Source organism: Oncorhynchus gorbuscha, linkage group LG11 (assembly GCF_021184085.1).
Source record: "Oncorhynchus gorbuscha isolate QuinsamMale2020 ecotype Even-year linkage group LG11, OgorEven_v1.0, whole genome shotgun sequence".
Lineage (NCBI taxonomy): Eukaryota > Metazoa > Chordata > Actinopteri > Salmoniformes > Salmonidae > Oncorhynchus > Oncorhynchus gorbuscha.
In genome coordinates this window covers 56,923,991-56,939,305 of record NC_060183.1, presented here as the reverse complement: position 1 = coordinate 56,939,305, position 15,315 = coordinate 56,923,991, and the positions used below count along the sequence as shown (strand labels likewise).

The window sequence follows — 15,315 nt, the reverse complement described above, 5'->3', positions numbered from 1 at the left end:
CAATGATTGCCTACCAAAAGACAAAAGGACAGGGGCTAGGATAAGAAATGTATTTTAAATAAAATATAAATATAGGACAAAACACACATCATGACAAAAGAAACAACACTACATAAAGAGAGACCTAATAAAACAACATAGCAAGGCAGCAACACAACATGACAACAACATGGTAGCAACACCATGAGCAGCAATAACAAAGCATGCCTTTGTCTTATGACTTTGTCTTCATTTTTAAAGGTCTACAAGAGTATTGGCACATATTTTCTGGAACTATAGCTAATATTTTAAGAATATTTGGTATTGGTGCACCTCTTACTGTATTCTGACTGACACTATCTGGCAGACAGATACTTCATTACTGTAATAAACTCTCTTTGCTGTAGGCATGAAACATAGGGCTTTACTGACACCTAGTGGACATGAGCTGCATGTTGTGTTGTTGGTGAACTACACTACACGTGACCCATCTTCTCCAATTATCAATCGACAACCGTCCATACTGGGCGCGCGAATTCCACTGAAAGACTGCTAGCATATCTTCGAAATTTTAAGTCAGCATCATGGCTTCTGCGGGCAAGAAAAAACGAATAAGTAACGTAACGAACACACAACCTTCAAATAATGGAGCAGGTTCGTCCTCTGGTACCGTTGGAGATGGCCAGGTGTCTGGATTTGTCGAAGGATCCATAATTCGCATCACAATGCAAAACTTCCTGTAAGTCAACTCAACTGTAACATGTTTCCAAACACGCTAGCTAGCTAGAAAAAAAGCTAGCTAGCTATTACGGCGTGATAGCAATTTACCCAACGTTAGATAGCATATAGCAGCGTCTATGAATGGGGGTACTAACTAATGTTACCTTCAGCGCCAATTGAGTGGTATCTTCTGGCAGTGAGAGTCGTAGAGCCCCGACGCCTGCGCTAATTAAACGCGTTGACATGCATTGCTTGCGGTGTGGTTTTGTAAACATCGGGGACGTATGTTTAATATCGTCGAGAAATCATTTCCCCCCCAAAAGTTACTACACACCTTTTAACAGTACAGGTTTAGGGTTCCGACACGGCAATATTTCCATGTTAAAGCTCCTGTTTACGGAAAATAGGTCGGAAGATATTTGACAACCTGTTTGACGCGACGATGGTGTTGTCGAATTCACATCTCTAACGTTAATATCCTATCTAAACCGATATGACACCAATATCGATACATTCGTAAATCAACTTGTAGAGACACAACACACTTTTTCGCCATGAGCCGTCCATTACCGAGAACCTCATACCGGATTTTAACAGGGTCGTTAACAGTTACATTTTTAAATCGGGTATTTGTTGCGCCTTCCTAGCTCAAATTCTACACGTCGGATTAAAAGGAGACTAGAGTAGGCTGACCACATGACATTTTTAACAAAGCTTTTTTTTTACTAGTTAATTGCATCGGCCATGGAGCCCAGTTTCATAATATTGCCGTATGTTCCAACTGCTTGCCGTAGTGTCGAAGTAATCGCGAAAAAGCAGGCCTTATTTTATGATATTTTTCATCCTGTCAACAACTACTTAGTTATATTGAGCACGGTGGCACTAACACTCATTCCGAAAATTATATTCCGAGCAAATGGTTCTGTTTCGCTAATGCCTGTTTCGCTATGGTTAGCAATTAGATTTACCCACATAAACCTTGAATGTTTACCTCAAGTAAACTGACAGCGTTTTGCAGTTCTTAATCTTAAAATATTTTCATATACTCCCCCAGGAATAATATTACACTTTAAAAAGCGACAGTCATTTTCATACATGTTTGGAATGTTTTGTAAATATGTATACTAAGGCATTTGTGAAAATTCTATAGCAATATAGAGTGGGAAAGTGACCTTGAGTTTGGCCAATTAATAGACACTGCCATAAATACAAATGTCTGTCTTGACCAGGACCAGTCAGATCAGAGCTGCAGTAGGCCTTTATGCAAACAAGCTATTTGCCACACAGGCCTGCCATCATTAACTTTCAAGTGGACTATGTGTTTACAGGCAGTTGTGACTTTAGATCATTAGAAAGAATTTGCCAAACTACACCTCAATGGATTTCTGTCAATACCACGGGAGTCCTCTTACATTTGAACTTTAGTCCTATTGATCAAACAACCATGAAAAGGTAGGCTCTCTCCCTTATTTATGCACATCAACAAGATAAACAACTAATGCTAGCCAGAGCAAGATGTGATTATTAAATCTCATGAAGGAACATTAGAGAAACTTCTACATCTTTTGCAGCTAGTCGGCCATCAAAATTTCACTGATAAACAATGGGGAATTCTAGCCTACTCGTCCTGCAGCTTGCCTGCCAATGCATCCTTGTCCCAACCAACCACCGAAGCTGACTGGTTAAAGTTCAAGCTAGCCACTTCCAAACATAAATGAGCAAACCCCTCACTCTGACCATTTTACATTCCCTATGAGAGCTTGTTAGCTAGGCTGTTTACAACTTATCTAGGGCATTCATGACAAACCTTTTTTTGTGCCTACGTTTACTAACACCAGTAATATTCAGCGGGTGTTGCACGTTTGTAAATTCATCAGTTATTCTGCGCTCTGGCACAATGACGAGTGCTCTGAAATCTGAGTAGATAGCCAGAGTGAATTTGTGAAGGCAAGAGATGCTAACTGGATAATGTTCAAGTTCTTGCTTGCTAACCAAATGACACCTGCATCTAGCTGTGTTTAGCCACCAAAAAATGAGGGGGGAAAGTTCTGTCACTCACTCCACTCCTCCAATTACATGACATCCTCGTAGCAGCTAGCTATCTAGCTAACGTTAGGCTCTGTGTTTTTAGCATGCTACATAAATGGATACGCTAGCCTATTAGCAACGTTATGACTGACTTGTGATCATTACCCTTGCTAGTTTGATTGTATTGACATTCCCAGCCTTAGTTATATTTATCAGTTGTTGTCCAAAATATTGAGTCATTGACACTGAAATCTGAAATGGTGCATCCCGAATGGAGGCAGTAAACAATGTACCAGGCCAGCTGTGATATACAACCTTTTAGTAATATTTTCTTTGACTGCCAAAAAATGTATTTGAGTTAAACTACGTTGCAAACTGGATGCATGTTTTGGATAAAATAAAATGTACCGGCTTCTCTTTTCACTCTGCCATTTAGGTTAGTATTGTGGAGTAGCTACAATGTTGAGCCATCCTCAGTGTTCTTCTATCACATCCATTGAACTCTGTAACTGTTTTAAAACCACCATTGATTTCGTAGTGAAATCCCTGAACAGTTTCCTTCCTCTCTGGCAACTGAGTTAGGAACGATGCCTGTATCTTTGTAGTGACTGGGTGTATTGATACACCATCTAGGGTGTAATTAATAACTTTACCATGCTCAAACGGATATTCAATGTCTGCTTTTATATTTATTTTACCCATCTACCAATAGGTGCCCTTCTTTACAATGCTTTGGAAAACCTTCCTGGTCTTTGGTTTAATCTGTGTTTGTAATTCACTGCTCGGCGGAGGGACCTTACAGAAATTTGTCTTTGTGGTACAGAGATGAGGTAGTCATTCATGTCAAGCACTATTATTTCACACACTTATGTGACTTGTTAAGCACATTTTCATTCTTGAACTTATTTAGGCTTGCCATAAAAGGGGTTGAATACTTATTGACTCAACATTTTGTTTTTAATTCATTGAAAACAATTCCACTTTGACATTATGGGGTTTTGTGTGTAGGCCAGTGACACTAAATCTACATTTGAAATTGGTTGAACACAACAAAATGTGTGAATACTTTCTGTGTGTGTGTGTGTGTGTGTGTGTGTATATATATGTGGACACCTGCTCATCGGACATCTTATTCTAAAATCATGGGCAATCATATGGAGTTGGCCCCCCACCCCTGCTGCTATAACAGTCTTCCAAGAAGAGTGGAGGCTTTCTTTCCACTGGATGTTGGAACATTGCTGCTTGGACTTGCTTCCATTCAGCCACAAGCATTAGTGAGGTTGGGTGATTAGGGCCATTGTCATGTTGAAACAGGAAAGGGCCTTCCCCAAACTGTTGCCACAGTTGGAAGCACAGAATTGTCTATAATGTCATTGTATGCTGTAGCGTTAAGATTTCACTTCACTGTAACTAAGGGGTCTATACAGAACCAAGAAAAACAGTCTTCGAACATTATTCCTCCTCCACCAAACTTTACAGTTGGCACTATGCATTGGGGCAGGTAGCGTTCTCCTGACATCCACCAAACCCAGATTAGTCTGTTGGACTGCCAGATGGTTAAGCGTGATTCATCATGCTAAAGAACATGTTTCCACTGCTCCAGAGTCCAATGGCGGTGAGGTTTACACCACTCCAGCTGACGCTTAGCATTCCGCATGTTGGTTTTAGGCTTGTGTGCGGCTGCTCGGCAATAGAAACCCATTTCATGAAGCTCCCAACGAACAGTTCTTGTGCTGTTGTTGCTTCCAGAGAAAGGTTGGAACTCTAGTATGGGTGGTAACTAGTGCTGCAACGGATCACAGAACTCGTTAAGGATCGGATCCCGGTTTTGAGTCAACGATCGGATAATTTTTTCCGGATCAGAAAACAACTGGGGGAGACAACTTTTGCATTCCAATTATTACTTAAAGAACACTTAATGCAAGGAACTTAAGTGTTTAAGTAAATACTTTAAAATATTCAATACTCAATTGTTAAATTAAAGTGCAATATGAGGCACGATACCTTCTTCCGAACAATAATGAATGATAAAATTGCCTGTCAACATTAAAAAAATAATTTTAAAAGGTAAAGTAAGCAAAGCAGACCTGAGCTTATAACTTCAAATTATTTTTCAAAAAGATGAGGATGTCTACATTGTCTGGGGAGAGTGTAGAGCCCCTTTGCAGTCACTATGTCCCCTGCCCTCTCGCAAGTACCTGAAGTGCCAGGCTCAGCCAGGTAGCGTCTTGCCATCATGGCAATGTAAGGGTATTTACACTCATTGCTTTCCACCATGCCAGTGGATCACCATCCACTGGAATGCTGCTTGCTCCCTTATAGGATGCCTCTGCATCTTTGATGGTGTTGGCAAACCTCTTGCCTGTGTCCTTGTTCGCAGAGGTCTCCCGAAAAGCCCCTTCATGGCCAAATTATTTTGTGGATATTTATTTATTGTCATATTTCATAGAACTATAATTGTGGCAATAACATTTAATAAAAAGCCATTCTTATTCCAAATAAAACATGGAGGATTCTAATAGCAATAGCATAGACTAAGATTAGATTAGACTGCAGTATATTTATTAAGTAATTCACTTTCTTTTCTTTTTTTTACCTCAGTGGCCACAATCTCAGTGATGCGATCACTGTTTGTCCTCTGGTGTAGGGCAGGGTCTAGGTGAGACAGGGACTTGAACCTTGGATCCAGTGCAGGTGATCTATGAAGGTAGTCCTGCATGTTAGGGGGGTTATCTGGGGTTCAGGTCCTCTCTAATGGCAGCCTTGACATCTCTAGTGTTGGTGCTGTCTTCCTCACTTGGGCCCATGGATTGTAGAATCCTTGTTTTCAGAGGTTAGGATCATGGACACAGACGGTGGTGCAGTTTCAGTGCTCAATTTGGATAATTTCCTGTTCATAAAGATCTGGCATGATCTTCATACTGAAGTGGGTGTGTGATGGGATTTCCTAGCGTGGCTCTGCACTTTCACCATATTTTTAAACCCTTTGTTTTCCACAACAGAGTATTGCCTCATGTCTGCAGCGATAAACATCCCAATAGATTTGGAGATGGCTTTAGTCCGGTCTGATTATGCAGCAAAGGGCTTCTTAAATTCCGCGGTGAGAAGTTATCTCTTGGCGGAGTTGCCTCCCATCACTGACACAACGGGGTGATGATGCTTTAAATGGGTGTCCATGCTCGACGTATTTCCATGATTTATACGGCTTTCTTGTTGCGCAATGCCTACTCACCTTAATGGTGTTGTCTACCACCCGTCTGTCATGTTTGACAGGGAAGCCAAAATGCTCCCATACATGAGTTAAATCAAGCAGGAGGCTTTTCCAGTTCTTCACCTCCTCCTCCTTTTTTCCTTTGCTTTTTGCAACGTGAGCATCCAGGATTGATTCGGTGGGATTCAACATGCCCCGTTCACGTGAACAGTACACAACTGCTTTTTAAAAACATTCAAATCAGGCTTGGTATACTGGCCATATACCGCACCTCCTCGGGCCTTATTGCTTAATTATCCCTCTGAAGAGTATGGATTAGGCTGTTTTGAGAAGGGTTTGAATCCTAAGCAACTACACATAGTTAGAAGTCCAATACCAACATAGCTACTGTAGTAGGTCAAAGCTGTGTGCTGGAAAGTCTTGGTAGAGTATGGGTGGAATTGGCATGGTGGTGCTCTTTGTTACTTAACATTAATCTGAAGACTTATCTAATCAACTAGGTTTAATTGTTACCCTTTATTTTTGAATTAATCAGGTAAAAAATTACCTCATTAGAATCTGGGGCAACACGAGAGCGGATCTTTAGTTACCATCTCCCAAATTATTAAACTTTAAAAGGTATTTTACCTATCACATCTATAAACAGTCAACTTATCATAACCTTGATTCATATCATTCTGAACAGTCGTAACCTCCTTGCATCTGTAAAAAACGTAGCCTTACGATTCAGTACTACACATTGGTTTAATTATTTTTTATATTTTTTATTAGCTAACCAAATGGAAACACAAGATTAACCTACACACTTAATATGTTAACAGGTCCCTAGTGGACTGATAACAATATGGCTGCTTGTTACAAAAGACAGAGGGCGAGACACTTAACGTTGGTACATTTTAGAAACTACTCTCACTCACAGCACTCCTTTACTTTACACACAAACCGCCGCCCGCTTGGAGTAAGAAATCATGAATGTATTTACGTGAAAATGCCTTGGTTCGCTGTGTATATCTGAACCGGGCCTTTTCACAGCATGCTTCATGCTTGTAAGGCTCTTGATTGTCCAAAAGGGGTCCCCACCCGTTTTCTACTGTTTTCCTTTGCAGTCGTCCGGTACCAGTGATTTGTGGTGTAGTCCTGAACAGAACTAGTTTATTCTACTTCCATTTGCTCCTGAAGCTTCTTTTGAAAGTAGGCAAGCCAGCCGTGCCGATGGTTCCCAGTGGGCTGATGAGAGTAGCGGAAATACGATGGTTTGAAAAGAGTAGTAGAATGGTCCCCGTAGGTGAGGGGGTCTGGTTGAAGTTACTTATTGCAAAGCTGATCTGATCTATTTGGATCGTCACTGGACAGTCATGACATCGTGAATTTCCTTTTCTTGGCTTCAGACCAATTCCTATTCTCACTTTAGCTATCTGCCTGTGACTGTGTAAACGGAAGACTGACACCACAAACCTGTTGTCACTACAAAATCGGTCTGTGCCGTTGTGCAGAACTACTGGCTCTCTAAAGTCGGGTAAACAATAGTTTCCTGTTGATGTTTGGTCTAATTTCGAGCAGCTTATTCAACGTTCGGACTTGTAAGGAACATACACGATTTTGCAGACATTCGTTTCAGGCAGTATAAACCAATTCATTATATATTGCAGCCTGATTAATCAGACTACCGTAATTTCCGGTCTATAAGCCGCTACTTTATTCCCATGCTTTGAACCACGTGGTTTATACAATGACGCGGCTAATTTATGGATTTTTCCCGCTTTCACAAGATTCATGCCGCCAAAAAACTGAGCACATAATGTGACGTAAATCGAGCGAGCTCAAACTACCCATCATTCTGATTACGGTAGTAATTTTGTCACCCTCATCATGGCAAAGACACGGAGAAATGCATATGATGCAGCTTTAAAGTTGAAGGCGATCGATCTGGCTGTTGGAAAAGGAAATAGAGCTGCTGCACGGGAGCTTGGCCTTAATGAGTCGATAAGACGTTGGAAACAGCAGCGTGAGGAACTGACTCAGTGTTGTAACTTTAATGTGTTTGAGTTAATGTTTAAGTTCATTCTTTGAGCTGTATCTGTAAAGATATTGCTTTAGATTTATTTGCATATGTAATTGTATTGGGTTGTTGAATTATGCTTTTTGACTCCAAGTCCCAGAATGCCTTGCGAGAGGAATGAGTGATAACGCGCCTATTATGTGCAGGTGTTTTGGTGAGTGTGGCTGACTTTCCGACAGCATCTTACCTGCATTGCTCTGTACCAAAACCATTGTTGTTAAATGTAACGTAACCAAGTATTCTTAATAAAAGAAGCTTTCTTATCAAAACCGACGTCCCGAGTCATTACTAAGAAGTTAGCAAATCTAAAAATTTTGGTGCCGAAACCCGGGATATGAGCTGCGACGAAGAAGTGGCTGAAATGGCTGAGGAGGAACGTCGGCATGAAGCAGAAAGAATGAGACGAAAGCGGGGTACCATTCGATGCGCAACAACACGGATTTTGAATCAGATTGACGTGGAAATATCCAAGTCAAATCCGGATACCGATCACTTGAGTACATTGTTGGAATTGTTATCAGCTAAGGAGGACAGTTTGTTTGAACTCGATCGTGGAATTGAACAGTTAACGCCATTGGACGGATTGGAGGCAGAGATTGCATGCACGGAGGATTATAAAGAACGTATTATCATGCTGAAGAGTTGTGCACAAAGAGTGATAACGACGAAACAGGACGTCAATCCACTACCAGCCCGGGTGAGTGACGCTAACTCAAACATATCACAGAGACAATCAGTAAGGCTTCCGAAGTTGATTATTGAGAAATTCTATGGAGATGTCAGTATGTGGCAGGAGTTTTGGAGCCAGTATGAGACTGCTATTCACAACAATGATTCGTAGCAGGACTGATGTTAACAGACAGTAACTATGATAATGCAATCACTCTACTCAAGAGCAGATTTGGAAGGAAAGACCTTGTGATTAGTGCTCACATGTCAAAGCTGCTGAATCTCACACCTGTGAAGAAATCCTCTGATCTAAATGCATTGAGGCAGCTATATGATGAATGTGAAATTCAGATTAGGAGCCTGGAATCACTGGGTGTGGTGTCAGAATCCTATGGAAGCCTACTATTCCCAATCTTACTGCAGATGATTCCAGAGGACATAGCTCTTGACTATAGTCGTCAGAGGGGAGTAGATGATGAATGGAAAGTGTCTGAGATTATCAGTTTCCTACAGAAAGAGGTTCAGAGCAGGGAGAGAGCGCTACAAATGACAAGATCATACAACCAACAGAAAGAGAGCAAACCATGGAACAAGTCATGCTTCTCCAATGAAATGAAACCAAAAAGACCCAACATGCCCTCTGCTGCAGCACTGCATACAGCCAGCCAGAAGGAACAACAAATGTGTCTATTTTGTGACAGTGCAGACCACAAATCAGAAAACTGCCCTGACTACAATATTGCTACACGCAAAGAGAAACTAAAGAACATGGGAAGATGCTTTGTATGTTTAGGACAGACACATAGCAAAATTCTGTAAAGTCAAAGATGTGTCATGTGCAACATGTGGAAGCAGACATCACATTGCGGTGTGTACCAGTGAGAGGAGTGAGGTGCAACCCCCTACTGTTTCTGTAGACGCTGTTGTTTCCTCAGTTATTCCCCATTCAGTGAAGATGAAACCAGATGGACAGAACACTGTGTTGCTACAAACGGCAAAGGCATGGGTAGAAGGCCCATCGAGCAGGAAGATAGCTCGTTGCTTACTAGATGGAGGCAGTCAGAGAAGCTTCATATATGAAAACCTTGTGAAGGGCTTGAAGCTACCAGTAATCAGACAAGAGGCACTCACTCTTCACACGTTTGGCTCCTCTGCCCCAGCAACGTCCCAACGCAACACAGTGAAAGTCATCTTGGAGAATGTCTGGGACAAACAGCAGAGAATAGAGATAGAGGCAATTGAAACCCCACAAGTGTGCACAGCTGTGATGAAGGTTCCTGGTGAACGGATTCAGTAGGAGCTCAGTAAAAGGGGACTGCAGCTCGCAGACTTTCCAGGAGATGACAATGATCCTGAACTCTCTGTCCTGATAGGAGCAGACTACTACTGGCAGATAGTATCAGGCAGAGTGGAGCGACTGACGGAGACGCTAGTTGCTTTAGAGAGCACCTTTGGATGGTCGGTGCAGGGACCCGTGTCCATGTCAAGTGTCGCCGAGGCAACCTGCATGTTCATCCCACTTGATGAAGACACATTAGTCTCCAAGCAACTGCATGCATTCTGGGAGCTTGAGTCGCTGGGTATTCTAAGCGAGAAGACACAGAACTCAGAGGAAAACGAGGCTCTTCAAAGGTTTGAGGAAACAACCACCTTCAAAGATGGGCGATACCATGTGGAGTTGCCATGGAAATGAGAAATGCCAGAACTCAAACAACTATAGAATCGCCAAGAAACGGTTTGAAGGTCTGAAGAAAAGACTGAAGAAGGATGTGACGTTGTACAGCCGATACAATGAAGTAGTAGAAGACTACTTACAACAAGATATGGCAGAGGACGTGCCCAAGGACAACGCATCAAGTGCAGACAACGTAAAATACTACTTACCTCACCATGCAGTACTCCGAGAAGATAAGGTGACAACAAAACTGAGAATGGTGTTTGATGCCTCATCCCATGAAGATGGCTGTCCATCTCTCAATGACTGTCTACTCACAGGACCGAACCTGAATCCGGATCTGCTCAGCGTTCTGATAAAGTTCAGACTACATGAGATCGCATTCATGGCAGACATCAAGAAAGCTTTCCTGCAGATATCCCTAGCAGAGAGAGACAGAGACGCCGTGAGATTTCTATGGCTCACTGGCCCACCAAGGGGAGAAAATGAAGAGGAGCTGCGTGTGCTGAGGATGAAAAGAGTGGTATTTGGAGCTTCCCCAAGTCCATTTTTGTTGGCAGCTACAATCAGGAAGCACCTGAAACAATATGAAACAGAACAACCAGAAGTTGTAGAGATACTGAGAGAGTCACTCTACGTAGATGACTTCATTGCAAGTTCACGCAATGTTGAAGAGGCTTACCTTGTGACAACAACTGCAAAGCGAATGCTGTCGATTGCAGGCATGGACCTCTGCAAATGGATGACCAATTCTCCTGAATTGAAAACTAATTGGGAGGAGAGTACGACAACTGACCACCCGTTGATGTTACAAACACAAGGATTAGTGCTGAAGGTTTTAAGTTTAGTATGGAGGCCGGAAACGGATGACTTTGTTTGACCTCAGGCCACTACTGAGCATTCTAAGGCTAAAGGAAAACACAAAGAGAAGTGTTCTGCAGTCGTCTGCACGTATCTTCGACCCTCTTGGTTTCTTAACTCCCTTCACCATCAGGATCAAGTGCATGTTCCAGGAAATGTGGGAGAGGGGACTCAGCTGGGACGAAGAATTACCACCTGATCTGACACGAAAATGGCAACAGTGGTGTTCAGAACTACCCCAGTTACACCAGCTCACCATACCAGGGTGGTACAGAACAGACATGCGGCCACAGAATAACCACACCCTGAAACTACATGTGTTCTGTGATGCAAGTGAAAGGGCTTACAGTGCAGTAGCTTACTTGCAAGGTGAGTCACAAGACAGGGAAACAACAAGTCTAGTCGCATCCAAGTCCAGGGTAGCCCCACTTAAGAAAATGACGCTGCCACGCCTGGAGCTCATGGGAGCTGTGATTGGAGCGAGACTAGCAAACAACTTGATGACCACACTGAAAATGGAAGAAAAACAGATCAAAATGTGGACAGACTCGATGATCGTGCTGCATTGGATTTGCAGCTCAGCTCAGAAATGGAAGCAGTTTGTTGCGAACAGAGTGACGGAGATCCAGTCCTTGACCAATCCAGAGTCATGGTCGCATATTGAAGGGAAAACTAATCCAGCCGACCTCCCTACCAGAGGACAAACTGTTTGAAACTTGACACAGAGCGAGCTATGGTGGAATGGACCCAGAATTCTGACTTCACCCAATCAGTCCGAAGAGACTGATGATAACAAGGTTCCGGATGAGGTGAATATAGAACTTAAGTCCAGTTGCCAGGTTACTGTACAACTTGCAGCAAACAGCACAGACAGCACTGAACCTGTGTTGGAGCTTGAAAGGTACAGCAAACTGAAAAGAGTGTTCAGAGTCACCGCCTGGATAAAGAGATTCATAGCCAATGCTCGTACAACCATAAAGATGCAAGGTGAACTGACTGCTGACGAACTGTTCGATGCAGAAAAGTACTGGATTAAGGTAACACAACAACAGAGTTTCGGACAGGAGATCAAACTACTGAAGGCAGGAAAAAGCCTAAACAATGACTGTAAAATCAGAGAACTGAAACTTTTCCTGGACTAACACGAACTACTCAGTGTAGGAGGAAGACTGCAACAGTCCAACTTCACATTCAGAGAGCAGCACCCATGGGTTCTACCCAATAAGTCCAGATACTCAGAAATGCTGATAGAGTACCATCATGAGAAGGTGATGCATTCTGGAGCAAGAGACACTCTAGTTCAAATCAGAGAGCGATACTGGATCTTGAGTGCTAGGCAGCTAGTCAAGAGCACAGTGGCAAGATGTATAGTGTGCAAGAGATTCAAGGCAAGGGCCGGGCAGCAGGTCACTGCGCCTTTACCAAAAGACAGAATAACTGAATCCCCACCATTCGAAGTCACAGGTGTGGATTTTGCAGGACCGCTCTATGTGAAAGAAAATGATTCTGTGAAGAAGTCGTACATTGCACTGTTCACTTGTGCTGTAACCAGAGCAGTGCATTTGGAACTGGTCTCCGATCAGTCAACAGAGACATTCCTGTTAGCTCTAAAAAGATTCATCTCAAGGAGAGGATTATGCAAGGTAATCTACTCAGATAATGCAAAAACGTTCAAGAGAGCTGATCAGGACTTGAAAGAGCTGTGGAAGGCAATCGAAGAGCCCCAACTCTTGGCGTTCTTCTCAGAAAGGGGCATCACCTGGAGGTTCATCGCAGAGCGAGCAGCCTGGTGGGGCGGATTCTGGGAAAGACTCGTCAGGTCAGTAAAAACATGCCTGCGAAAGGTTCTTGGGAGAGCTTCACTTAATTTTGAAGAGATGTGCACAGTCCTGACAGAGGTTGAAGCTATCCTAAATTCTAGGCCTCTGACCTTCGTGCACAATGAGGTGGATGAACCACAACCCCTGACCCCAGCACACTTCCTGGTGGGTAAAAGACTGACCTCTTTGCCTCCAAGGCCATTTCCAGCTGACACTCAGCACCCAACGTTAAACAAGGGGGAAATGACACGCAGATGAAAGTACAGGCAGAGACTTGTGACCAGTTTCTGGAACAGTTGGCGAAGAGACTACTTGCTGGATCTAAAGTCAGCACACCGCTGTGACACACCACAGCCCACCCCACTGAAGGCGGGTGACGTTGTACTCATTGGAGAAGATAACACACCCAGACAAACCTGGAAACTAGGAAAGATTGAGGAACTGTTTCCAGGCCGAGATGGCTTAGTTAGATCATGTTCAGTTCGTACTGCTTCAGGGACTTTGTTGAGGAGACCTATTCAGTTGATATACTGCCTAGAGATCTAGATGAACATAATTGTTCATCGGGGGGGAGGATGTTGTAACTTTAATGTGTTTGAGTTAATGTTTAAGTTCATTCTTTGAGCTGTATCTGTAAAGATATTGCTTTAGATTTATTTGCATATGTAATTGTATTGGGTTGTGTTGAATTATGCTTTTTGACTGCAAGTCCCAGAATGCCTTGCGAGAGGAATGAGTGATAACGCGCCTATTATGTGCAGGTGTTTTGGTGAGTGTGGCTGACTTTCCGACAGCATCTTACCTGCATTGCTCTGTACCAAAACCATTGTTGTTAAATGTAACGTAACCAAGTATTCTTAATAAAAGAAGCTTTCTTATCAAAACCGACGTCCCGAGTCATTACTAAGAAGTTAGCAAATCTAATACTCAGTGCAAAAAGACAAAAGCTTTCAGAGGGAAGAAAAGCAGATGGCCCAAAGTATTTGCAGCCACTCTACATCAGTGTAAATCGTGCATTTAAGGTGGCGCTCCTTGTTCAGTGGGTGGCTTGGATGACAAGTGGGGAGAAATCCTTCACTAAAACGGGCTGCATGCGAAGAGCAACTTATGGTCAAGTCTGCCAGTGGGTCTTGACAGCGTGGAGCATAGTCAAAAAATCCACTATTATCAACGGGTTTCGAAAGGCTGGTCTGCTGCGTCTTGAAGGGGCAGCATGAGCTCAGCGGGGTATTTTCCTCCGGATGAAAGTGACGAGAGCGACAATGAAAACGATCCAACATCGGATGAAGCAATTCTGAGGCTATTCAACTCCGACACCGAAGGAGATGACTTCAGTGGTTTCAGTGCACAGGAGGAGGAAGATGGTGACCAAGTTCATTTGTTTCAATGTACCGGTAGGCACCTGCGGCTTATAGACATGTGCGGCTTATTTAGGTACAAAATACATATTTTTTAAATAATTCAGTGGGTGCGGTTTATATTCAGGTGCGCTTAATAGTCCAGCAATTACGGTAGCTAGCTGTGAGATGTTGCTGTTTTGCAGAGACGCCTGCTTGGACATGGACAACCGAGTCAAAGATTATAATAAATGATCTGTGACCGAGTCTTGTAACCATCTAGCTAGGTAGCTAAATGTTGCTGAATTTGCATGTGTCCGACAGAGGTTGTTTTATTGTAGCCAAGGCTAGTTAAAAATCTTGGTTGTAAGGTGTCCTGTTCATTCGACCAATCGCTTGGTCAAAATGTTTAACCTTATTCTCCATATATAGTTTGAATAAAATCAACTACAGATGCACTGAGCTTGTCTGATGCTTTAAGCACGCTGTTTGATTAAGTAATTACGACACAAAAATGACTAAAGAACCCGATGGTTACACTGTGTTTAAAATAAATGACAGCACGTGCCTGATAGACTGGTGCAAGTTCTCTCCTCCCTGCTGCAATGAAAAGGCACCACACCGCAGCAAGTGTTTATTGCCCGTGCTGAAGCAACATAATTTCAGCCAATTAGTTTCTTACTTATTTCTGACTAAAGTTCTCATACTGAAATCCCTATTTTGTTTAGGAAAACCTTCCCAGCCCTTTACATGAAACATGTGAGCATCCCATGCATGTGACCAATAGGGCCTGACCTATAGCCTATCATAATCGCATCAATAAATTGGTTATAACAAACTCCGAAGACAGTAACACATGACAGCAAAATGGATACGGCGGATGTGGAAACTTGAAACTGGCAAATGTTTACTGGTTGCTCAAGAGGAAAAGGACAAGTCAGATCTGTAGAAGACAT

The 15,315-nt window shown here is 42.8% G+C and overlaps 1 protein-coding gene across 1 annotated transcript in view; it reads left to right on the top strand.

Annotated features, from left to right (window-relative positions):
- The first annotated feature begins 487 nt into the window (after positions 1-487).
- Positions 488-15,315, top strand: part of smc5 (structural maintenance of chromosomes 5) — a 33,329-nt gene continuing 18,501 nt past the window's right edge. Inside the window, exon 1 of the mRNA XM_046370239.1 lies at positions 488-718. Within this exon, the coding sequence (XP_046226195.1) occupies positions 564-718 (155 nt within the window). The 5' untranslated portion in view covers positions 488-563. The remainder of the gene's footprint in view (positions 719-15,315) is intronic.